General features: G+C 36.2%; 2 protein-coding genes across 2 annotated transcripts in view; one reads left to right on the top strand and one right to left on the bottom strand.

Annotated features, from left to right (window-relative positions):
• Nucleotides 1-27,355, bottom strand: part of LOC6051685 — a 505,391-nt gene that overhangs the window by 394,570 nt on the left and 83,466 nt on the right. The gene's annotated exons all lie outside the window — the stretch shown is intronic.
• Nucleotides 678-2,802, top strand: LOC6036695 (juvenile hormone esterase). The gene is made up of 3 exons (XM_038251266.1): nucleotides 678-1,284; nucleotides 1,336-2,369; nucleotides 2,428-2,802. Exons 1-3 carry the CDS (start codon nucleotides 826-828, stop codon nucleotides 2,723-2,725), a joined length of 1,791 nt encoding a protein of 596 aa, XP_038107194.1. The 5' UTR covers nucleotides 678-825; the 3' UTR covers nucleotides 2,726-2,802.

The following is a 27,355-nucleotide window of genomic DNA, read 5'->3' on the forward strand; positions in this document are numbered from 1 at the left end:
ATGAATGTTAGTTAAGTTTAATGGTTATCCTTTTCAACTGTTGTAGTTGCTCGTGTGGGGGAGCAAAAACGAACTTGGAAAACTTTGATGATCTTTTATGGGTACACTTTGAGCTGACACAGAGGGGCGCAATGATGGTGGCGATGCTGAAGAAGATGCTTTGCTGCACAATCAGATAATTAAAAGTACTTGAAAGTTTTCTTATCACACTGGGTTGGACTGGGACGGATAGTTGTTAGCAACGCAGTGAAGGATAACTTACTAATGTAATTGCAGGCGCAGGATGAATGGTTTCTTGATGGTTTACCTGGAAAGTAAATGGAAATAGTTGTTAGAACTAAGTTGAGGAAATTTCATTTAAATCTGATCACAATCGCAAAAATGTAAAATTCTGAATCACAGGCAGTCTTGTCTAGCTCCAAATCATTCTGTTGATCGCCCGGCGATACAATGTCTACGAACTCACTTCAAATGCAAATCTAGCCTATTCAAGTGCAATTGCAACGCAGCTAGGGTTGTTCTACAACACCTAGCAATCACTCTCTCTCTCAAAACTAGAGGAAGAGGGGGATGGCGGAGGCAAATTCCTTATCGTTTTTGATGAGCGACCTTTAGCGCTTTCTCGCGTCCAGCACGTGAATGATTGAGTGCAGGCAGTTTAGTTGGATGCACTTGGTGGAGAATTGAATGCAAACCGCGCGCGCCCGGCCTTGTCTGGGAAATACGACGCGGAACTAGTGGGGGGTTTAGAAGATCTCTCGCTCATCAAAACAATTCGTTTGAGCTGGGTTGAGTTACAACGTCGTAGACGGTCGTCGCGAGAAGATGTGGGTGGTTCTGGTGGTGGCTGGTTTGCTGGGGTCCGTTGCTGGGGAACATCCGTGTACGGTGAGGTTCGGAGAAGGTCGCGATGGTGAGGTTATGGGTGTTGGAGTGCTGAACACGACCTTCAACGGGTTGGTGTACTGTGAATATCTGGGGATTCGGTACGCTGAGCCACCGGTTGGGGAGCTGCGGTACAAGAGTCCAGTGGTTCGAGAGCCAAGCGGATCCGAGGACTACAGCAAGCTGGGAAGCATCTGCGCCCAGTTGAACTCGATCGCGCAACCTACGCAAGTTGTGGGCGATGAAGATTGTCTCTTCATGAATGTGTACAGTCCAGCTGTGAGGGGTAGCAGTTCAGCGAGTAGGAAGTATCCAGTGATGGTTTACATCCATGGAGGAAGTTACGCCATTTGGTCACCACAGACGGACATGTTTGGAGTGGATCTGTTGATCGAGAGTGTAAAGTTTGATTACCTGTTGAAGAATACTAGTTAAAGTTGATCATTTCAGGAGGTGCTGATCGTGTCGTTCAACTATCGATTGTTTGTGCTGGGATTCTTACGACATCCAGAGTTCAACGTAACTGGCAATTATGGCTTGAAGGATCAACTAGCAGCTATACAGTGGGTTCAACGGTACATCGAGGCATTCGGAGGTGATCCCAATAATGTAACCATAATGGGTCAAAGTGTAGGTGCCCACTCAGTAACCTACCACCTGTACCTGGAACCGTTCCGAGGGCTATTCCACCGAGTAATCGCCATGTCCGGATCGCTGCTAGCGCCATCGGCCATGATCTACCAACCGGAAGACTACAACCATCAATACCTGGAATCGCTCCACATCCACACGCAAGATCAGCTGATGCATGTCCCCTTCAAAGATCTCTTCCAGTTCGACAACAAAAAGCGAAGATTCATCTTCTCCAGCATCGCACTACCAATCTTCTTGCCCACAGTTGAAAGCGCATCCGATCCGGATGCCCTTCTCACGCAACCCGCTCATGAACTAATACTCAATGAACCGGTCAACCAAGTTCCGCTGATGATCGGAATGACCTCCTCGGAGTTCCTTCCCTACTTCACCACCGCACGCAGCTTCTCGATCGAGGGCAACTTCCCAAACCGTGGAAACTCGTCCTACTTGGACGTGATCAAGCGGTTGATCTGGAAGGCCAACATTCTAGTGTACAAAGTTGATCCTAAAGGGACAGGCCAACACTTTTTCGGGAAGTTGTCCGACCTGTCCAACATGTACTTCCCCGTGAAGAGGCTTCTTAAGCAGACCAGCGAAAACGGTTCGTACGGAGCACCGATCTACTACTATCAATTTGAGTTTGATGGTCAGTTTGGAAAGTACAAGAATTCGTACTACAGAGAGTTCATCGATTTCAGTATTGCTGGTGCGATGCATGGTGATGATCTGGGCTATCTCTTTTCACCATACGTCGTGAAAGAGGCCTTGGCAAATCGCACTAAATTTCAGACCGAATGGAAAGTGACCGAAAGGAACGTAGAGCAGATCGCTAACTTTATCAAGTTTGGGTTCGTATTCTACCACCCCATCAAAATGTATACTGAAAATCGTTTTTTTTTTTTTCAGAAATCCAACTCCAAACTTCACCGACAACATCGAAGTCCTCTGGCCACCGTACAACTCAAGTGACAACGCCTCAGCCTTTCAGTATTTGAACATCAATGATCGGAACGAAGTTCGTGTGGACAACGATCGGTCGAACTTTGCCTTCCAAGTTTGGAACACCATCCACAACTGTTTGTTCTACTTCGAGTGCACCCCAGTGGACATCCTGCTGAAGAAGATCATCCAACAGCTGGAAAGTCGAGTAACGAAGCTCGATTTAGACAGCCTGTTCGACTCCGAGCAGGACAATTTAGCGTAAATTTCTACTAGAACAATGTTACCTGTTAAACTGAAACCAGTCATAAACAATCATTAATCTTACTCCGAACGACAAAATGGACTGTATCATTTTCGAATATTTCCCGCATTTATGACCCCGAGGAAAGCGGGGCCAGTAAATCTTCCGGCTGCTCTGCTCGCTTTACTTGTAAAACGGCTTGACCCAGTTGTAAAATCAAGATTTCGCATTAATCACCCCGGGGAGAACAAAAGTCGGCAGCAGATGGATGCTGGGAAAATTAGCTTCGGAGTAAACGAAAAACGGTTCTAGCATCAAACAGGACGTACGGACTGCCAGTAGTGAGATCCTTCAAGAGATAAATGCTGTAGTATCGCTTGTGGTCTCCGCAAAAGATGGGACAACAACAGTCATCATCGGGATGCCTGGTTTGGTGGTGGTGGGGAGGGGAGGTCGCGATTTATGGGCTTCTTAGCAAATTATTACGACAGATATGGTTGGCTTTTTGAAGACAAAGAATTTGGTGGTCGACTGCTTTGTCGTACAAGGGATTGCTGTATTTGTTTGAGCATTTTTTTTTTAAATAAAATTGTTGGTTTGATGTTTCTTTACGAAAACATTTGTTATCGAACCATAAATACACAATCATAACATATCATAATTCAGCTATGTACAGTTCTGGGATGATGCAACTGAATCAAATATTGACAAGATGCACCATCTCTATGCATGCTTATGTTTCAACAGCTGTTTATGAACTTGCTTACCCAAAAATGATATGATGCAAGAATAGCTTTTTTGACATCATTTACAGTTTAACGTTGAATGGGTTGGTTTGTATTAAGCTATATTAAAATATCATTGAGGTTTTTTTTCTTTTTATCCATCCAGATAAATTTATGGAATTATTTTAAACATGAAAAGTGGTTCTGAATTGTTTTTCTTTTATTTATTTATCAAAAGTATAAGTGAAAATATTATCATATTGCAAATTGAAATGGAGCCGCATTAAACCTCAAAGAATATTTGAATAATTATATTTTAAATGTCACGATTATCAAGTTCTTTTCATCTTCTGGAGAAGTTGTTATCTCCTTCTTTCAAACTGTGATATTTACGTACAAAATCCCGAAACAATTTTGATAAAAAATAGAATTTTCTGAATACTGTTTTTGTCATCATTATTGTTCCTTATTTTTTACGTTTTTTGCCGATATGTGGTCCAAAAATAAAAGGGTTTTAAAAAAATTAGAAGTTTTTATTTTTTTAAATGCATATGTTAGTATTAGTGTTCAGTACATGAGGTATACAATGGTTATTTTGGCTCCTTATATTTAGGGGAAAAATTTTCAAGGAGGCACAAGAATTGTAGATAAAATGAGCAATTACAAAAAAGCATAAAATTGCAAAAATCATTTAAGAAGTAAAGTAACTGTGAAAAAATTGGAAGTGGGATAATTCGCATACAGTCGTTTCGTCGAATTGGACGTTTTGCCCAAGGTAGCTTCAAAGAATGAACATTTCGCCGAATGTAAAACGACAGAAATAAATTGTGGTTAGCAAATTAGTAGTTAAAACATAAACATAAATTGTTTTATTATTTTTATGAGTTTTTACATTGTTTAACTATGAGCATTTCATTGCATTATTTACGAGATGATTTTATTTATTGCTGTGAATTTTTGCATTCTCATAACCATGTGCAGTTTTATTACATTAAATTAGATTTTCAGCACATAATTTAGATGAGTTATTGCATTCTTTAGAACATGACTTGTTCTAGGATATGTGAGTTTTTAAATTGCCGTAAGCAGAAATTTGTCTTCTTTTCATAAAACATAATTGAAAAATTATTGAGTCAATGCAATTTTTTTTTAAGTTTTTGTCCCAAAAAAAATAAACATTTGTGTAGCAAGGCATGGGTTCAACATTTGAATGAAAATAGTTTATTTAAATGAAGTAAACAACAATCCCATATTCTTGAAATCAAATGTTTTTAAAATATCAAAGTATAGGAAAAACAAATGTTTCGAAGAAAACCTGATACATTTGAATTTGAGAAAAAAACAATCCAAAAGATGCTAAATATGATTACTAAAATATAAAAATGCATTTAAAATTATGTTGAGTTACTAAGACTTCTACAGCATTTTTTCAAAACGAAGACAGATTCTTAATTCGTGGCAAAATTACAAGAAATATTATTATGTAGAATTAAGTTGGTGTCAATAGTGAATAGAAGATTTTGTGAGAAAATACTTCATTAAGCACAAGACTCAGGATAAGATACACCTTGCTAACCCATCAGTATCTCAGCAGAATGCCCTGAGTTTGAAGAGCAAAGAGGACGAGCTGATGATTGAGATATGGTGAAATACACAGAAAAAAATAATGTAAATTTGGAAGTTGTAATTTTGACAGGTTGAATATTACCTCTTTTATGATGTAATTTTACTTCAATTTAGACTGAAAAAGTGACATTACTACAGAAAAGTGGTAAAATTACACATTTCCAGAGGTAAAATTACAACTTTTTCTGACATAAAAGATGTACCCCTTCTAAGATGTAATATTACCATGATTTTTTTTCTGTGAATGCGTTAAAAAAAGTCGAAAGGTTAATGTGATTTTATTGGTATCATTTAAAGTTAAACTGTACAAAAATAATGCAAAAAATAAAAAAAAAACGATTTTGTAGGTTTGTTTGAGAAGTATGCCACTCGGAATTAAATTTCTTATATCAAGCACAAATTTTATGGAGCTGTTTATAATACCAAATCAGAATCTCGAAATTAAGCAAAATCGGACCTCACTCTTTTTGCATCGCACATTTGGTGTACTTGGCAAATGCATGCTTATTCGATATCTCAGTTTATCAACAAAAAAATATGAGCTTTTATGGATTCTTCTGGGGCTCGTTAAATTTGAGTCTTAATTTCAATTGCAAAAAAGATACTCAAAATCATTTTAAACAAAATATGATGACACCACGATTATTTTTTTTTTCAAAAATCGTAAATTAAATTACTCTATCATATTTTCGGTGCAAGATATGGCAGTTTAAAAAAGTGGAGCGGCCGTGGCTGACTGGTTACGGTGTTCGCTTTGTAAGCGAATGGTGCTGGGTTCGATTCCCATCTGCTCCCAACGAGAAAGTATAGGAAATATTAATCTTAAAACTCTGAACATGAACGAAAAATCAAAGTCGCGCGAGTCGGGGTTCGATCCCCCGTCCTTTGGATTGGTAAGCAAAAATCCTAACCACTAGGCCATCGCGACTTGGTGAGCTATGATTGGAATTAGGAATACTATTACTATCAACTATATACGCGCTGGGTCCTTGTCCATTTTGACAAGGGTTCGGAAGTTCTAAATAACGTTTGAATCCGATTGGTGCAAACGTTCTTCAGGGCAGGGCTTGTCGATAAAGCTGAATTACCTCGCGCTCGGCCAGCCAGCGTAGAAATGGGTTACCGAAGCTCGGCAGAGCTAACACCTTCCAGATGCCTATGCGAGTTATCTGCATGTATAGAATGTAGATCTAAAAATACATGGAAACAACTCAATTTGTAAGAAGCGACCGAGTGGTCCCGTTTGGTTGGTTGCACACACACACACACACAAGATATGGCAGTTTAAAAAAGTTTTATTTTCTGAAAATACGACGAAATTGCAAAACTATGTGTCAGTGCCAAAAAGGAGGGGGTGTCCATTTTTTTAATAAAATTTGGAGTGCTCGCATGTTTCGATGGCATAAAAAGCTCCATTTAACTTGAATTTGCTTAAGGAAAATTAATATCAAAATCTGCATTTTTTTGTACTCTTGAAGTAAAATTGCTCTAATTTATTTAACATTTTCTTTTCTCTAGAGTGCCTCTCATAGCTTTGAATGCCTAAAATATAATAAATGAACCTTAACGGTGCACATCAACCAGAGCTTTTGCACTAAGATTTTTGTTATTTCAGTACCATCATCAGGGGTGACATTTGGTCTGGGGAGTGAGATTGGGTCATACAAATTTCAGCATTTTTTACCCAATCTCACCCCTCAGACCCAATGTCACCCCTGATGATGGTATTTTCGAATCTACGGAATCTATCGATATAATGTTTTATTCATCTTCTACAATACTGTCTACTAAGCGATTAAGAACAAAATTGCCTATTTTTACAATCAGATTGTTTCGGGATTGGGTCCGTAAGTTTGTCAGTTTTGGATTAAGTAGAAAACAACTTCCTTGATTGCTGTGCAACCTTAAACTCTATTTTACATAAGTAATATCCTGTAGTGAAATTATGAAACAATTAATGTTATAAAATATGTATTTTATTGGATATAAAAAGTCAGAAGCATTCAAAAACACCCAAAAGCAACAAAAAAAATGTTTATTTGACCTTTTTAAAATCAAACCTCCAAAAATGTTCGAAATCATTCCAACGCAGATTCTCACCCATGAAAAGCTCCACTTTCGTCACCTCTTCAAACTAATATTAACATTCACACACATTCCCGAAACGTTTTCCCAGATAAACTGTTCTATAATACTTCTCTGTTGGGACAGGGTTGTGATGGTAACTCAACCGAACACAACAACGGCTATGACGACGACGACGGCGGGTGTTCCCCGTCAAAACCACACCATTTTTCCCAGAGGGCAGTTTGTCATCTTGTCGGTCATCCGGCAAAACGAGAAAATATTCATTCTGTCATTTTGAAGGTGGGAGGGCGGGGTTTCACCGTTTTAGGTGTAGGGGGCGTTTGGTTGAAACCTTTGAGCTTTCTTTGCACGGTGTGTCTGAATTTAAAAAGTATTTTGCCTCCAAATTTGATTTAATGATTTAATTCAATTAGAAATAATATTTACAGAAAATAAAATTTTAAAGCTCACCGCTCTCATCCCACAAAAATAACGGTGAGAAGTGTACCGTCCACGGGGGACCTCCCACACGGCCCACAGCAGAGGTCACCCCAGTCGTTGGAGTTTGATTTTGACTGACAAGTGGCAGGCCCAGTTGCCAGCAGCAAATCCTGCTCCTCGTGGACTCTGCTAGCGGGGAAAAGTCCATTTCGGCTTTGTGGGTTTCGTTGTGACACAAGCAAAAGGTACCTCTGCCACGATGAAATGTAGAACGAGTGTGTGGTTTCTCTGTTTCAGTCGTTTCCTGGCAGAGAGAGAGTGAGCAAGAGTCCTTCGAGGACTTTGGGGTGAAACTACGAAACCCAGTCTCTCCATTGCTGTGAGACCCGTTTTTTCTGTGTTTATATTTTATTTTTGTGGTTGGGTGGGAAGAGGAGGAAGGGGGTCATATTTCATGTAACATTTTTAATTTATTGTGCTCTGCTTTGCTTTCTGCATGACATGTTTTGTATGAAATGGTACATGTGAGTCTGCGTTTGTATGTGTGTGTGAGAAACTCCCCAAAGGATGAGGGATGAAAATGAAAGAGGTGGGGGAAGGGGAGATAATATTTATAGAGAAAGTTTTGTGAGCATCCAAAGTTTCGTTTTGTTTAGCACTTGTGTGGTATGCGGCAGATGACTCTGGTCTTTATGGATTATATGGGAGGTATTATTTTATTGTCACTTGCAATGGGTAAAAATTGTTTCTGTTTTAAGAGCAAATGTTTTCGGATAGTTAAGGCAGAGTCGTCTCTCAACCACTTCAAATGAATGAAACTGGTTTGAAAGCAATTCAATAATGAAAAAAGTTCAAAATTGAGCTTTCTTGTTGCAATGGCCTTACTGGAATTGCTGAATATCCTATTTGTGCATTCTTTTAGATGCTCAATTATTAACAAATTAAAAATCAGTTGATCAAATTTCCAATTACCCGCATCATGGATGCATTTTAAATCAGTCAAAAAATATTAACTTTAACTCTCGATAATGTGAAACCCGATATACATTTCCAACCCACTGCAGTGCAACACGAGTTCATCATGGAAAACAAACAAACAAAGCTCGACATAATTACAAAATGGCAGTCGGCAACATAAAAATAAACAGCCATCATTTTTTCCCCCACTCCAACAGCACAACCAAACCAATCCCAGTCAAACCAATCGCTGAACTAAATAGATCTGTGCGTATGTGTGTGTGTGTGCAAATAAAAATAATAAAATATAAATAAATTAAGCGAACCGTAGCGAACACGTGTACCGATTCCCCAGAGGACCTCACCGCGGAACTTCCGGTCGGATTGAGTTCCGCTTTCCGGCGGTCTTTGAAGCTGGCTGGTGTTTACTCCATCAATTTGGAAATGAGTATAATTAAATTTAATCAGTACACGAGAGTTGAGAGTTCACATAATGCAGCGAAAAAATTTCGAACCTTTTTTTGTGGTGGGATTTCCTCTTCCACTTCAGGAAAAAAAACCGCACCGGAATCGAACCGAAAACCACCGAACCCCGGGTTCAAATCTGAAATTAAAACCAACTTTTGCACAAGGCAGCAATTGGTCAGCGGTACTTAAAATGTTGAACTTTGTTTTTCCTTCTCCCGTTGGGGAAAATGGCTTTAAAACAAACAACGCAACTTTATTTGCGTTTGCCGGGGGGAGGAAAGAAGCCGCTCCTGGGCGTGAAAAAAAGCAACAAAGTAGTGGCAACAGAAGCTCGCTGTGTGGTCGAGGAACGTTTTCCGGTTTGAATTTCTTAATCCAACAAAGAGAGAGCAGGCGGTGCAGCATAGGTCTGGGGAGCTGCCATTTTTTTATTTTCGGAAGTTTAAAATTAGAAGAAAAACTAACTTAATCGACCTATGTGGTTGGAGCCTCCCTCACTTATTACCAACAATGAAGGAAGATCTGAGAAGTGTGGGAGTTCCGAGTCGGAATTGGAAAGTCGCAACCCAAGACCTGGCAGCGGAGGCTGTACGAGCAGTAAAAGTAAAGTAAGTAAAGTAAGGCTGATATGACGAAATTGTACAAAAATTTCATCTATTTTTTAGATCCGGAATAAAAAGTACATAAATATCACTTAAGTGGCCATACCTCGTGACAGGGTTGCCAGATCTTAAATGTTTTAGACTCATTGGAAAGGCCTTTCAATTACCTAACCAACGATGGGTTGGATGGTGGATCCGGACATAGTTTACATACATTTGAGTGAGATCCGGCATCCAAAAAATACATCAATATCACTTAAGTGTACATATCAGGGTTGCCAGATCTTCAATGTTTTAGGCTGGTTGGAAAGGTCTTTTGATAACCTAACCAACGATGGATGGACCCGGACATAGTTTACATCAGGCCTGCCCAACGTCCGGCCCGCGGGCCAGATCCGGCCCGTGAAGCCATTTCATCCGGCCCGCGACAGCTTTTCAAAATAGTTCTATGACTGGCCCTAAAGGTTGTTTATGGAATACTCAATAAATAAATTGAGTGTCAAAATTTAAAATATAATCATGAGATTTTTTTTTTTCAATATTTTGAAAAAAAAACATTTATTTGTTGCTAATTCAACGTTTTGTTTGGATTTAGATTTTTTTTTATTTCACATTCTTTATGTTTGAATTTAATTCTTATCATTTCTATATTAATTTTCAGAACCAATTATTAATCTTAAAAAATGTGCAAAAAAAGTGTCAAATATAAATTTCTAAAAATGTTGGCTGTTTTTACTTCTTTTTGAATTGTTACATTTGTAGGCAAAAACGTTGTTAAGGTTTTGTTTGAGCAATCTGCCAAAAATGTATGGAATTTCGTAATTTTTGTTCTCGTGGATCAAACTTACTTTTTGCCCAGGTATTTAAAATCGTGGGTTTTATAGAAAACCTAGATGTATGGGTATCAAAAGATCGGAAATTTTATGCCCTTTCCGATGCCACATAGGTTGACTTAAGAATTGTGGACCGGTTCGGATGCCGGCGGATTTTCCGACGACGTAATTCCGGGTTGGTACGAAATTCCAACGAAAAATCTATTCTATCGATACAAATACCCCCAAAACGGTGTTATACCCACTCCAAAATGTTTATTTAGCAATTCTATGGTAATAATTGACATTTAGTTGAATTAAAAGTTTGCAAAATTAAGTTTAGATAAGTTTTATATAGAATTTCCAGAGTTATATAAACTTTTATACTAAGTAGTTAGTAAACTTTATATTCAATCCAAATTATTTTTTTAATCAGTCAAGGATGCCTATTTGGAGTTGGGAGACTGGATTTATGGTGATTTGTCAACAAATAACATTATTTATGTTAATTTTTCGAAAGGTATACAAACTTTTTTTGCACCTTTTTTATTTTCGTAATAGTATTTGTTATATAACTTTTTATAGAAATCATCTTTTCATGAGCTGTTTGTAGCAAAATGTTTGGCATGAATTTCTGAACAAAACGTAGTACTAGGTTCCTGTAAAACTTTAAATTTTTTACATGTTTCATCACAAAATGTGCATAGTGCTCAAGGGGTGTAAATACTATTTTTACATACTGTATGGTTTTCAAGGTCATCTTCTCGTTTTCAGTTTAATTTTTTTATCAAATAATTTATAAAAGTCCAATGTGTTATGAAATCACACGATTTTTAAAAAAAACTTTTTCATCCAAATTTTGAAAAAGAGCGAAAGAGCCGTTCAAAAGAGCGGCTCTTTTTAATGAGCGAACGAAAATGAGCGGCTCCTAAAAAAGAGCAATTTTGCCCACCTCTAAATTATTGTATAAATATGAGTACTTCATTAAACGAAGTATCAACATAAACTCATTTTTAAATTGCTCACCCAATAACTCTTTGAATTTTTTTATCAAAATTTTCAATTTACGTATTTTTAAAAATTAAAATGGGAGGGGTACACGTTTTTTTTATTTTTCATTATAGAATTTTTCAACCAGCGGTTGGATCAACTGTTAAAATAATTACATTACTTGCCAAATGCAATCAAATAGAAAAAATAAACAAAGTTTTCTTTCAACTTGTTGAAAATTTACATAATATCAATGCTATAAATTGACATTTTAATTCCATTGAAATTTTGATGATTTTTGAAAAAACTGCCCTTTGATTTTTCGAGGAAATTATTTAAACAAATCATTTTCAATAAATGCATTGAAGTTTTGTTTGATAATATTGCCGTTTTTTTTTCAAATCACGTTTTAATTGTAATTGTAATTTTATTAAAACGATATCCTATTAGTTAACACTGCATATCAGGGCAAGGAGGTAATGTGGATCTAAATTAAACTTTACGTTTGAAAAAATATTAGTAAACATATATTTTGGGAATTTGACTACCAGCAATAAACAGTGAAATAAAAAAATATGATTTTTCCCTGTACTTAACGTAAGTAACGTATAGACCAACTTTCATCTAAATAGAAAATGGTGAATTTCAAGTGAGAAAATTATGAGGAAAACAATTGTGATTTTTGAGTAGATTTTGATAGTTGCCCTAATTAAGATTCCTCAAACTTTAAAATATGACTTTTCCATCCACTTATCTGTGCCCCAAGCACAATCCAGTGACCTCATCGCAGCAGGAACCACAACCCGACGGAAGTGAGATTTTCCGGCTTTTTTGCGCTGTGGTCCTGCCTCAACATCTTCCTCGGGCCTCGATAAACTTTCCCGTCCTCGTCCCGTGCGTTCTGCTCTGTTTATCTATTTATTTAATTTATGCCTCACTTTTGCGCCTTGAGAGCTCGAAGACGATGCAATATTTGTTCATTATAATCTTCCGAAACGACTCTGTTGGGCCCCCCGCTGGAAGTGGTGCTTTTTCTAGGAGAAAACTGCCTTCGGGGCTTCTTTTGGTGCTCCCGAATCCTCGAAAAAGGAAGGAGACTTTATCGGAAGCTTTTTTCGAAACAACTTTTTTTTTTGGGAAGGATGTGGTGAAAATGCCTTTTTGAGGAGAGGGAAGTGCATGGGAGAAGGAGGGGGCAAGTGCTCGTTATCGAGTGTTTGTGGTCAGTCTGGAAGATGCCTTTGCAAGCGAGCCACAGCTGTTGATGGGCTAGCCTGGCCAAAACCCAGGATTCTCAAGTGGAGGGGATTGTGAGAGTGGGTGTGTAACGAACCATTTTCGATGAAAAGATGCCTCCGGGGAAATCGACTGAATATGTTCATGAATTTTGATGGTCCGAATTAAGATGCACTCAGGGGGAAGATGAGTTGGAATGCTGGAAAAATGTAAATTTAGGCTTCTGCGAAGAAGTGCCGATACGGTTTGATGGAATTTGCTCAATGTTCGAAGTATTATTAATATTGAGCATACTTTTGAATTGATGGAAGAATTTCTGTATTCTTACATATCCAGGAAAAAAGAAGCTTAGATATTTTTTAAATGTACTTTTTATCCGATTAATAGCTCACAACCGTATCAATCAATTTGTTTTTCCAATCGAAATCATGGAAACGCTTCACAATGAAACCATTATTCCATCAGCTCGTAAACTCCTACGCACTCGTGTTAGACAAAGCAATTTACCAGCGTGGGGGCGGTTTAGAGCGCTTCAGCATCATAATCGTCCCACGGCTCGCTGCATCGACTAATTGTTTTGTTCCGAGCGATCCGCCAGAAGCTGGGTGATTGCATTATGCTATAGAACCTCCTCCAACCCCCCCCCCCCCCACCCACTCACCCCTCCCAAAACTCGAAGCAATTTTGAAAGGAAACGCGATTGCGTTGATTGCAAGCGCAAAATAAATCTTCCGAAACAGCAGCCTTGCACTCGCATCGGGTGCGCGTAAATTGAAAGTATTATTCAATTTGAGCTGAACAGTATCAGACAAAGTCGTGCTTTAATCGAGAGGCAATCGATTTACGTGGAAGTGCAATGGCTGTTTTCCCTTCGGGAAATTTTGGGAAAATTGATGTTTTAAAGTACATTCGACTCTTGTAATGATGGCATTTGTGAAATAAAAGACAATTTAATTATAATCCAGAAATCAAAGCATTTTTAATAAAATAATTCCAAAATTAATTCAGTAAAATTAAAATAAATGCTACCGATATACGCCAAATATGCAGCTAACACCGTCGCTAGTCCTGGCCCAAATATTTATACTCGGTACAGTCCCCATTGTGGTGGTAATAAACGATTTAAATTGCATTTAGTTCAACCAAATCCCCTCCCAAACCCGCACTTCCAACCGGCCCGCCATTCACCGTTCCGCAATCTGGAACAGTAATGAATTTTATCAAAATATTTAAATTTAATTGCACGTGGGGAATTTAAATTTAAGGCCCACCATCGTTGGTTCTGGCACCATGCAAGTGGACGGTGGTGTTCACGCCAGCTGTTTTGTCCCGTGCCGGAACGCAGACATACGTGGGGACAGTCCACGTGGAAGGAAGGTGGGGGAGTCAATTTTGCATTATTTGCAACGTTGGTCACAAATCACACTCGGGACTGTGTGGTCAAATCGAGGGTTTCTTTTTGACGATGTTGTACATTTCAAAAATAATATTTTAAATTTATCTCATTCTTCAAGTATGATTTCACGACCTATAAATGAAATAAGAATAATTATTTCACAATGACTTCATTTTTAAACCCACCATGACTGCAAAATAATCATTGAAGTGCTAAACAAAATCACACACACCCTTTGCTCTCCACCAAATTCAATCACTGTAAAACAATTCACTTGGATGAAAGGAAGCTTTTCATTACTGAATTTCAATTGAACTTAACAAACCCCATTAAAAAAAACATGAAAGATTCTGGACTATCAATTATTACTTTCCTTTTGATTAAAATTAAAGTACAATTAAGGTTCATGTTTGTTCTGATTATTCAGGTTACCTCATTTTTTTAACCGTTCTATTTAATATCACGCTACATCCCTATACCAAATATCAGATAAAACAAATAAGCAGGTCTGATATTGGGAACCATGAAAGAAGGGCGGTGGCTTTTTTTGGTGTCTGTAGAACTTTTTCTTGAAGATTTTTTTTCAGTTTTATAGGATTTTTCTTCAGAAAAATTGCTGAAAATCGATGGATTCTTGTACATATCCATCACATTTCTTATGAATTTGCATTGAGAGACTCTAATTCATATATTTGACCTCCAATATAATGTTTTCGAACCAAACTTACTAGATATCTAGCATTCTTTGAAATAACCCCAAAATCCAAGTTGGAAACTCCAAAACGATCGATTAAAAATATTTTCTTTGTACTATTTGTGGGAATAATTCGACCTACGACCACAAAATGTCGGGAAATAGCCCTTCTTTCACGGTACTACGACGTCGTCGTGCTATCATGTCGTACGTCGCTTTTTGACGTTCCAAGAAAAACGCGTTTTTATGTTTGACCTTGAATAAACAAAAACGAGAGCACGCGATGTAAACAATAACAAACACGTTTTGTTTGGTTGACCATTATGTGCATTGTCCCGAAGTTTGGTTGAAGTCCCGTGTTATAATTGAAACTGTTTACGGTAATCTAATTTGTACGTGCGTCAAACGCGTTCTGACCTGAAATCCCTTTGGCAAATTCTCGCACTTACATCAATTTTCAGACTGTGGCAATATAGCACGACAAGATTGTAACCTCTTTCATATGTCAAAGTGACAAAAGTTTTCGGAGCGTTTTTGGTTTTTATTGAATATCTCAGGATTGGCATCGAATTTTGGGGATCTGCGATGGTCAAAAGATGAGGCATTGTGAGCTGCACAAAATGGCGTTCTTAGATCAATTTGGCCCAAAATGCACGTACGACAAGTTATCACGGCGGCGACGAAATATCAGACTTGCTGAATTTCTTTCAATTTGGGGATTTCGGAAAATCCTTGATTTGAGTGCCATTTAAAAAAATATATTTCAAGTCTTTGAAAAAAGCAGCCGTTACTCAAATATAATGTAATAATTAGGTTGAATAATTTATCACGCTAAAAAAATGCATTTTTCACGGGGATCACAATCCGAAACACACAAAATTTCATGGAGCTTAAAATTTGCTAAAATAACTTATAAAAGCTTGGGTTAAACAACAGTAATGATTTTCGTTAACCTCATTATATATGAAGCATCGACGTTAATCTATTTTTTAAACTGAAAAATTCAAGTTTTCTTGGAAATCGTCAAATCAAACTTTAATTTTTTTCTCATTTTGGGATCATTTGATGATTCCTGACATAAAATATGTTTTTTTTTAATAATGTATTACTTCAGTTAGGTATTGAAACGGTATGAATGCTTTATTGATTTCTTATTAAATATTTTTTTCAACTCTATTTCTATAATTGAATTTCTTTCAAATATCACGCTTTAAAAATTGAAAACTTAACTAATTCACAATTAAATCCTTAGTCGATAATTCCTTATGATGATCTCCAAAGATTTTTAACTTTAACTAGATTTTGCGGAAATTGTGAAATTACACGAATTTCACGCTGTCCGCGAAATCGTGAAAATTCACTTACCAATCACAAATATTTAATTTTTGAAATTAAAAATTGGATCAAAAACGGTTTCTAACCTTTATAGAAGAAAACTTAACAGAGTTCCCTGAAATTTAAAAAATAATATTTATGCCAAACGATGTAGCTTGAAACAATTTAAAATATTTCAATAAAAATAACATTGCTGCAACGATTTTTTATATTTGACTTTATTATCACTAACATTAACCTTGAGTTTACATTTCACCACTTTGCACGACGACGAACGGCAAATGAGCTCTGAGCTCGGTAGAGACTATTTAACTTAGGACATTTCTTGAAGATTTTCAAAAAATGCTTAAAATGGCGCTAAAAACGAATGATTCTTATGTGTTGTTAAAAAACCTGCGCAGTTATTTTTGTCAATTTTTGCAGGTGGGTGTAATCTGTCATGTTGTGTATATTTCAAAATATCAAAGAAGTGGAAGAGTTTAGGCTGGTACAAATTTTGTTTTGGTCATCCCCCCACCTTCAATGTTGGCCCGAGAAATCTAGGGGCAAATTTTTGTTTTTTTTTTAAACTTCCTAATTTCAATGGAAATTTAAGTGCCATCAGCTGAAATTGATTTAAAATGCATTCCCCTGCGTTTTAAATCATTTTTATCATGTCTAGGTTTATTTAACCATGGTTTGAATTTTTGAAAATTTTCGATGTTTATTATCTAATTTTTTTGTTTTCGTCAAATCGTTTGGCCGATTTTAGCGTGACATACTTTATGGATGAAGCCTAAAAGAAATATGAACGTTTTCTCCAATTTTCTATTAAGTTGCCTTAAAAGTAGCTTAGAAGTAGCTTTATAGAGTAAAAAAAGCAGAACAAAAATGAGTTCTTTTTTGAGTATATCCAAGCTATTGAGTGCTGCAAAGCAATGTAACCTCAAGGGACAATGAACTGCAGCTCTACGAATGATTGATGCGATCATCTCACCGTAATTGCAGCCTTGCCGACCACACGTTTTGACCACACGTTTTGATCACACTTTTGTATGTATTCAACTTATTCAACAAATTGAAACTAGAACAAAAAAAACATTTTACTCCTAAAAATTTTCTTTGTTTCCATCATGATTCAAAATATGGCTAGACCTTGATCATGTTTGAAAAACTTTGAAATTTATTTGTGGTAATTAAAAAGATATAAAACTCAAAGCTAAAATTTAATATTTTCCCTAGGGCAGCATTCCAGTCGCATAGGCAACGAACGCCTCAAATAAATGAACAAACAACAACACCAACATTTCAGACACATAAAAGCGAATGAAATCCAGTTTGAATTTTAATATCAACCTAGAACTCAGTTCAGCTAGAGCCATGGCGAAGCTAACCATTTTGTGCATTCTACAGTTGTTTTTCCTATTAGCAAGATCCGATGTTCGACAAATTAGTAGCAAACTGTTGGAGGCTATGCGTTTAGTTCTGTCAGGTCGACAAACAGTGATAATATACCGTCAGCCGAAATTATTGTCTTCGACAGAAGCTGTTCTTATTCGTTATCTTAAGGATTCTACGGATCCCGTGTTCATCACTAGTCGATCAGATGATTATCTTAAGATGTTTGGAGCTAAAAAGTACTCTTTGCTGTTTATTGACAGTATGGATTCGGATGCAAGAGGAGTACTTAACACTTTAAATAAAAGGATCATTTTTACTTCGAAGATCGCAATACAAGCAATGCTAGATGAGTGTGGCAACTTTGGTGTTTTCGTTGTGTGTGATGCTCAAAACTTAACAATGTACTACTATAATCGGTACACTAAAACATTAAGTGAGTGGGTTGACTTGCGAATTGATCCATTGCTCGCCGCCACCAAAAACATTGCTGGATTTACGCTTGTTACTGAAGAAAAACTTCCAGTTGATATGAACTTTATGACATTAACCGCAGCACAGTTGAATGGGACTGTCAAGTTTGGAGTGTCTGGAGATCTCTTTTTAATGTATATTCCGGTTTATTTACCTTTGAATTACGTTGAAAATTTATATCTGATTTACTTGCACCGTATAGAGAAGGTATCTGTTCTAGTGCCCAGGTTGAACAGGAAAATTCCATTGATTTTCATTTTAACCGATCCTTTCGATCTTCCTTCTTGGTGCTCAATTGTTACTGTCTTGCTAATGTGGGCCTTGCTGAGAACATTTATAACTAGAGTTTTCACAATTGAAAATTTTCTCCGGAATCTCGCCCAAATTTTGTCAGGATTCACCGAAGGCGCTTATGTAACTTTCAGTACAGAGTTGGAAAGACAACAGATTGGACTTATGCTAATCTTGTCCATTGTCCTGATAAACGCCTATGAGTCAATCATAATTTCATACATAATGAGTCCCCGCTTTTACCCAGAACTGGATACGTTGCAACTTTTGAATGAAAGTTGCTGCTGGGATTCTGCTCAAATTATATCGAGCAACTACTTTCAACGACTGGACAAATGTGTTAGTATCGCTATGTATAAATACATGGAAAATGAAAATAGTGATTTAATCGAAGAGGCTTATAACAGCTCCTACTGCATGATGACCGATGAATGGCAAGGGAAATTTACACACAAATTTTCAACAATGGCGTTAAAATCTGGCATGTTTCGTTGGTCAAAACAGATCATCAACGAGTGGCCCATGTTGGCTTGGTCTTTTGGAGATCCGCTGATTTTCGAAAGAGTGCAGGACTTGAGTCGAGTTTTCTTTGCCGAAGCTGCGTTGTATAGACACTTTGAGTCTAAATCAGTTACCGATGAAGACCAAGAGAACCCGTTCAAATGTATCTCAGTCGACGATCTCTCACTGGTTTGGGTAGCGTATGGTGCGGGAATGATCTCGGCCTGTTTGTTGTTTTTGCTTGAGCTTTTATTGGTTTGGAAGTTGTGGGGTGTGCAAATGATTTTGCTTGAATACATTCGGAGATTTGGGAGATGGTCAGTTGCCAAGGCACGTTGCACTGTGAGTAAGATATAGAGTCAGCGCTTTGTTTTTCAATAGTCCATGTTCATTCTTCGATATCCCTATACATAGATAATAATAATTTATTTGCAGGTCGTTTGAAGCTCACGATTCTAATTAACACGCTACTCATGTTTCCAAGCAAAAAAAAAATTGGTTCAAATTGTGTTTATTGTTAATTTTTGCCACTGAATTTTTCGATGGTTGATGGTTCCCTCAATATTGACAAGTACAGAGTCGATCACTTCTGAGAAATGCCGTATATGGACTTTTTTTTAGGAAGGCTTCCCTATGACTGAAAAAGCCATTTTATGTCATTGGGTATTATTAGAGTGTAACAAAAATGACTTTTTGGGGGCATTCAAGGGTTTGTTACGGTGGGCATACTAAGCCCAAATCCAAAATATGAGCTTGATTGAACGTAACAGGAGCTGGCGTTCTGCCCTTCAATTTTAAATGGGATTTAACCCGTAAAAACAGATTTTTTTTTTCAAAAATGTCACTTTTTGAGGCGTTTTAACCACCGAAGCATCTATTTCCAACATCATTGGAGTGTAGACTAGATCCTTGCGCATCTTTTGGTATATATAACATTGATATTTGGAGCACCATGGAGCTCGGTACAGACCTTCAAAGTTTGGCATTTTTTTTCGAAAAATCGGCCCCGGCAAAAAAGATATGCGTCGTGCCTCGCGACGCCTAGACGCTATTTGATTTTGCTGGGGTCAAATTTTCGAAAAAAATGCCAAACTTTGAAGGTCTGTACCGAGCTCTTTTTTTACGGGTTAAATCCCGTAAACGGGTTAAATCCCGAAGGGCGGAGCGCCAGCTCCTGTTACGTCCAATCAAGCTCATATTTTGGATTTGGGCTAAATACGCCCAACGGAACAAACCCTTGAATGCCCGCCAAAAAGACATTTTTGTTACATCCTATTGGGTATCTATACAATTTTGGCAGCTGTTCATACAAAAATGGTACGTAAATATTCGAAATCTGTATCATTTGAATGAATTTTATGATCGATTTGGTGTCTTCGGCAAAGTTGTAGGTTTTGATAAGGACCTGAATAGACAAAATAAGCACACAGATGAGATGGCCAATTTCAAAATTATTTTTAATATTTAAAGTTTCTCAAAATCTGTATTAAAATTTTTGGATAAAAACCCGCTACTTTTTAATTTGGAAAAAATAGGAATTCAAGTAAAATTTTGAATATTTCAATTATTAATATAAAACCAAATTTGCAATCGCAAAGTACTTACAGATCTTTCGAAAAGTTGAGATAATTTACATTGAAGTTTGAACTTCTGATTTCTGAAAAACAGCGAATAAAAGAAAAAGAAACAAGAAGTTTTAAGTTGTTTAAGTCTAATCCAAAAATTTCCACATTTTCAATCTTGATTTTTTTATTTGTTTTTGTTTTTATTTTTATTTTCGAAATAGTAATTTATGCAACAAGTTGCACTGCGGATTTTTCTCGGCACGAGTCGTACATTTATCCAACGAGATTCACCGAGTTGGATAAATACGACGAGAGCTAAAAAAATTAAGATTTGCAGCGATTTCTATACAACAGTTTTTGCGATTCAAAAAAAACACCCTTTGAATGGAATTGTAATCATTTGTCCATGTATTTAGTCAATCCACCGTTCAATCAAAATTATGTTTAGATGTATTACTTTTCAAAACGATTGCTGAAAAGTTCAACTTTTCCAAACATTCAATATTACGGCCATTTAAAATGTTAATTTTTCAAAATGTCCAACATTTTCACAACTTATTATTGCACAATTATCAGTCATTCAACAACCAGATGATATACTTTGATAGTTTCTGTGTAATAAAACAAATATATAACATGTTCATGAAAAGTGTGATTTAAACAACAAAAATCCTCCTCGCTCACCTTTAATGCACTTAGCACACAGAAAAGCAATTAGAAAAAGCGAGAAGTGTACACAGCAAAAAATCCTATGGTAAAATCGCATGCAAAAGCATGCACATCACCTTCGTCAAAATAAACACTTAACTGCATGTATAATTTTTTCAAACACAAAAAAAAGTTGCAATCGACGGGATTCATACCCAGCACCAACAGTAAGGACTGGCGCCTTAGCCCATTCGGCCATCAGACCGATAAAGAGCTGTTAAGATAAACGCATATATGAGCTTGACATTTCGGTCAAGTAGGTTTCCCATACTGATGGGCTACATATTTCAGGGTGTAAAATTACATAAAATTGCATAAAATAATGCAATATTTATTTAACACCCAGGTGTTTTACACGCAGCTGAATTACTACTTTTTTAGCTGTGTAGTAAGTCCCATATTTGAGATCGATTTATTAAATGTTCAATTCAATTCAATTAGTGATTTTATTTTAATTTAGCAGGATGTCAACTACACAGAAAAAAAATGCTCGTTATATTCATCAGGAAATGGTGACAAATTTGGTGTCATAAAAATGGTCGATTTTACATCAGGCTTTGGTGAATATTCACCAGTTTCTGATAAATATTCATCAGGTTCACATTTTTACACATTTTTTTCAGGTAAAATTACGCAAAAAGAGGTAATATTCAACCAACTAAATTTTCAACCTGCCAAAATTCAACTTTTATTCTGTATAAGATCAATTTATATGCCTTTGCAGGGAGGGTGTATATTTCTAACTTTAGATTTTGCTAGCTTTTAGGGAAAATAAATTTTGAAAAAAAATCCTAGATTTATTAAATTTTAAATGGCAAATTAATGGTTGCATCAAATTAATCCAAATTACTTGATTTGAAGTATTGCTGCGGCAAACAGATTAGAACTGGCGAGCTTAATTACTAAAGCGTTATCAAATATCAATGAAATCAATAAAAAAAGAGTTCTTGTAATTTGCATAGTGCATAATTTGCATACCCTCGATCTGTATGAGTCCCTCGGCTAACTGAACATTAAATATTGCTTTCAAGCAATCAGCCAACTTTTGTAAGCTTTGAAATTTTATTCGGACAAAAGCTCTTTGGAAACATCTAAAAGCTCAGCACACCACAAAACCTATCTTCCTAAAAAGACTGCTGCAAAAGTAGCTCAGAGACCTGTCAGAGGCTTACATTGTCCGTATAATATTTAGTTTTTCCCCCCCCAAAACCATACTTTCTCATCGCACTAAAAATTGCTCGAGTGTTTATACAAATCAAATCCCTCTTCATCCATCTGCATAATCCATCAGCAGCATCCAGTCCGGGAAGAGCCCGTCCTGTCGACGACGACGAACCGGGCCAAAACTTTTCCTCCTCACAAGGAGAGCCAAATCCTGCCTAGATTGGGGAGGGGGAGGTTTTCACTCCGAATCCTTTCCTGTCTAGCTTGGCTGGTGAGAGCGATGTCTGGAGAGGAAACAGATACCGAGTGCGCATAGAAGGGGCTGCAACGGCTCAACCCCCTTCTACTCTAATGAAAATACACTAACAAGGGATTTCAGTAAATAAACATGTTTAATGTTTAGATAGATTAGGACTCCTGCCGTCTCTCTCTCTGCAACAGTGGCCGAGAGGTGCAAACGGCGACGGAAGTCGATTCCGGATAATCCGAACTGGGTCCGGTGCTGATGAAAGTAAATTGATGATGGCAACCATTCCCCGGAGAGGAAGGGCCAACAAACTGGCATCATTCGAATGCACAGCGAGTCAAAGTAGCAAGATCTGGATTTTACGATTGGAAAGCTTCTAATCAGGATTTGGTTCGGAAGGAGGTGGGACATCTGGTCTGCTAGTAAATTTTAATTACTTTAGCAGAATGCAACTCGATATCTTCGGCTTCGGAACGGTCGGGAGGGGGTTGCAGTGTTTGTTTTGAGTTAGGTTTGCTCCGATGGGTCAGGTTTTTGGTTCTCAGAAAAGGTAGTCTTCTCACACAGAGAGATTAAATAAACTAAGCTGCAATCAAAGCGATGGGGTTATTGGGGCTGCTGCAATCAAGCGATTATCCAAACAGGCTGATTTTGTTGAATGAAATTGAGTCTGTGGTAAACTGTTGATTACTGATTAATCTCTTTGATGGAAACCTCTTTGAGATTACAAAGCTTAAGTTCAATCATTGTCTGAGTGACTGAAAATTTTGATGAAAGTCAAACAACTCAGCAAATGACTCAAATTTAACGCTTCACATTAAACAAATTTGACCCCAGCCAAACAAAAACGCCACTTTCTGTTTGTTTTCAATATAATCCGGATTGTTATCAAACAGAGCGTGAAATGTGTCCACGCACACACACAACCAGACAGACTCACAGACCTACAGATCGTCATCCCATTTTGTCCAAATAATGCATTTCATTGTGTGCGTGTGTGACTATTTGCGTATGTGTCAGCCGGTCGATCCGATAATTATCATTTCTGTCATTGCCGGTTTCATTGTTATGATTATCACCGTCGCCATTTCAATCCCGTCCTCGCGGAAAATGGGCGTCCAAATTTGCGTTGACCCTTTTCTGTGCGCTGTGTGTGTGTGTGTGTGTGTGTGTGTGTGTGTGTGTGTGTGCTCCATATGATCGAGGACACCACCACAGAAACACCTGGCAATTGATAGAGATTGAAGATTAATTGAATACAAACAGAATCGAGTAATTAGTGGTTGTAAACTGGGTTTTCGTTTTCAATTGAAACCATTTGGCAAATGTAAATTGTCGAAATTGATCGTTTGCAAATGTCAATATTTTCTTAAACTTGGGGTCATATTTGCAATAAACTGACTGTCTCTTTTATCAAGCAAAATTCCAAACGAGCAGTTTTCCACCAAAACTGGAAATGGATTTTATTTTTGGTTTGGATCAAACTTTGTGGGGTTCACTCATACAAGGCTCCATACAATTTTGACAGCTGTCCATACAAAAATGGTACGTAAATATTTGAAAAAAAAAATTTAACTTTTGATGGAACCTCTAAGCCCTAAGAAAAATGTAATAAGAAAAGCCGACTCGGTCCTAACCAGGTCCCAGCACCGAAAAGGACCTAATAATTTTGTTTTTGATGGTATGTTTTGATTAATTCGGTGTCTCAAAAATAGACACGCTATTTTTCAACGATTTTTAGATAAACTTTTTTTTTACAAAAAATAAATTTAGAAAATCTTTATGTTTTAATTTTTGGAATATTTTTAAAAGTTTAAGGGACATAAAACAGAAATTTTTGAGCCAATTTTACCGGCGAATTATGATTTTTTTTGTAACAATGGTGTTTTGTGGAAAACTTATTAAATTTAGTCAGATTTTTTTTATGTTCAGCTTTTAATGTTAAAAAAGGCAAATTTGCAATCGAAAATTACTCTACAGATTTGTTAATGAAGTGCACTGTTTGAAAGATATAGCAACTTAATATTCTATTTTACTGAATAATTCACGTTTATTTTTCGATTTTTTTTTCAAATATTGTCCATGATTTCCTATTTTATTCTTTTTATTTTGATTAAATTTCCAATAAAATTGCCTAAAAGACATAAAAGATTGGATCTTTGGTTGCAGAAATACAGCGACTAATTAATGGTAAAATTTTCATTGATGAAAAATATAACATTTTTGATGAACAATATTTTGAAAATTATAGATTATAAACTATTAAAAAAAATTGGAAAACTGGAATTTTTCAGTTATTTTTAAACTTTAAGTGGCTATATTTTGAAAACGGTACAATTTATCAATAATCTGTGCAGTACTATTCGATTGCAAAAATTGGCTTAAATTTATATTTTTTACCAAAAAATCCTCATTGTTTCAAAAAAATTTAAACTCCTAACAAATTTTCATCCATACTTCTTTCTGACTCAAAAGTTGCTGATTTTGATATAAAAAAATTGCAAAAATTTAAACATTTTTTATTTTGTAAAATTCATTTTTGTCAAAAAATATCTAATTTAATTAATCGCTAAAAAATACATTGATATAAAAATATTTCTAACAGCAGAAATTTTCCTTTAACATTATTTTATTTTAAAATTTATTGTTCAGGCTATTGTTTGCCTTGCAAAGAATGAATACTTACCAAAATAGAGGTAATTCTGGGGTGTTTTTTTAATTGGTTACCAATCATTCCTCATCTGTTGGAAACAAAAATAGTTTCTGAATTGCCGAATTATCATTTCAGAAGAACTGAAAATAACTCGTTAAGCCCATTCGAATGCTTTTTTAAAAACATGTTTTTGTACATGTTTAAAATTCATTTTTTTTTGCGAAATAGTATTAAGTTTCTGAGTCAACCTATTTCCATCAGTTTTTTTTATTGTTTTGATCTCGTGTGAAAAATAAATCTAATTCAATGATTTCCATTAAAGCGATAAACTCTAGCTAATAAGTGAAACAACATGTTATTTGCTTAATATAAACAATAAATATGAACTTAATTGAACTGAAAAAGTCTCATGTTTTCTGTTAAAGTTGTTAGTTGTTTAAAAGAATTCAAATTGATTCATTGATTCTAGAAAAAACAGTGTTTTCACAAAATAATTAAAAATTGCAGTATTATTACCTACATTTACTGATAAAATGTTCGCTTTTGGTTATGTAATGGTAATGTTTAACTCTCTAATAAACATTTTTTCGTTTTTTTTTCTATTTTTCCCGTATTCAGCTGTTTATTTAAAACATCTGTTGTTCTATGATAAACTATGCTTTTTTTGGTTTATATTATTCAGTTTTTTTCATATTTTTACAGTCACCTTCTAACTTTTTTGCACGTATTTCACCTGTTTAGCTATAGAATGCCACCTTTATTATTTAAATTGAAAAAAAAAACGGAGTGTGACATTGTCTGAGAAATCTCAACAAAATCTGCATTATTTTGTCATAAATTATAAGAAATTTAAGTCAAAACATAGCCATAGCTGAATTCTGAAAAAAAAATGGTAAAAAAAAACTTTGGCAAAGTCACATAAACCAAATCAAATTTCAAAACTTAAAAATAATAATAAAAAATTAAGAGTTCTTCTTTCTGATTCTTTTTGAAGATCAAAAATCGGTTGAAAAATAAGAAATTCCAAATTGAAGCCTGCCTGAGTTTAGAACATAATATCATCCTAATTTTATTTGCTTGAATGGAAGGACAAATAAAAATTATTCTGGAAATATTTAAATAAAACTTAATTTATAAAAAATAAACTACACTCACCAGAGACATCCTAATCAAACTATACCCCATTAAAATATTAAAGTAACACATGCTGCCACGATCAAAATGCAAATACGCCTCGTAAACCATCAAATTACTCTTATAAAGCAATCCCCTCTGATCAGCACCGTTGCGAATCGACATTAAACAACCCTTTTCATCTACAACTTTGTGAAAACTTCCCCATTTTCCCACTGAAAAATTGCACACACACTGCGCTCGCTAGACCTGAACAAAACTCCATTATGAACGCATTAAGGTAAACACTCTCCGCCGCCGACGTCACCGCTCTCCTCTGCACTGTATCATTAAGGGATGGCATCCTTGCAAAGACGCGCGCGCCACGCAAATATAATATAAATTAAACGCAACCCTTCTCCTTTTTTACTTTTTTGCGTTGAAACGACGTCGACTTATCGTCAAACAACAAAAAAAGGAGAGGAGTTAAAAGCAACTTGCTGACTTGTTATTTTTGCATGTAATTTTGAATTTTTAATGATGTCAACCCCTTGTTCTCTCTCCATTCATCGACCACCACCGCGAATACTGCACGGAAAAAAAAGTGTGCGAGAAATCGTGAATTTCGATTCATGAATTCGTGAATAAATTTGTGCATGATTTCGTGATACCTTTCATGATTTCATGAATTTTATTCATGAAATCGTGCATAAAAATGCACGAATTTATGAATTTTATTCATGGCTAAAATATTTTTACGAATATTCATGAATTTTCCTTCATGAAATCATGCATATCACTATTCATGATTTCATGACTGATTTTCATGAAGTCATGATTAAACTGCATGAATTCATGAAAAATATTCATGATTTTACGATTATTTATGCATGCGTAAATTTTACGTCGTAAAATTTTATTCGCGAATTTATGAATCATGTTTTTCATAATTTCATGAAAGTTTACATGTTTTCATGAATAAAAGGCATGAATTCGTGCATAACATTCATGGGTTTATGAATTTTTATCCATGTTTATGACGAGTGATCTTGATCAATCAAGAACAGTTTCGTTCGAACTGTCAAGTTTGTTTTTCGCTTGCCAGTTCTGCCGCGTGTTTATTTGCCACGAAGTCAATCGCGTTGTGACTTGTCGCGTCCTGTTGCACGGAAAAAAAAGTGTTCCGGAAATCATGCAAATCATACCATG

Source organism: Culex quinquefasciatus, chromosome 2 (assembly GCF_015732765.1).
Source record: "Culex quinquefasciatus strain JHB chromosome 2, VPISU_Cqui_1.0_pri_paternal, whole genome shotgun sequence".
Classification (NCBI taxonomy): domain Eukaryota; kingdom Metazoa; phylum Arthropoda; class Insecta; order Diptera; family Culicidae; genus Culex; species Culex quinquefasciatus.

What these genes read in the sequence shown, in the direction of transcription:
- LOC6036695 (XM_038251266.1), top strand. Translation starts at nt 826, where the DNA reads ATGTGGGTGGTTCTGGTGGTGGCTGGTTTGCTGGGGTCCGTTGCTGGG. An exon ending in TGGATCTGTTGATCGAGAGT is followed by an intron (nt 1,285 to 1,335) that starts GTAAAGTTTGAT and finishes TGATCATTTCAG; the next exon opens with GAGGTGCTGATCGTGTCGTT. An exon ending in GCTAACTTTATCAAGTTTGG is followed by an intron (nt 2,370 to 2,427) that starts GTTCGTATTCTA and finishes TTTTTTTTTCAG; the next exon opens with AAATCCAACTCCAAACTTCA.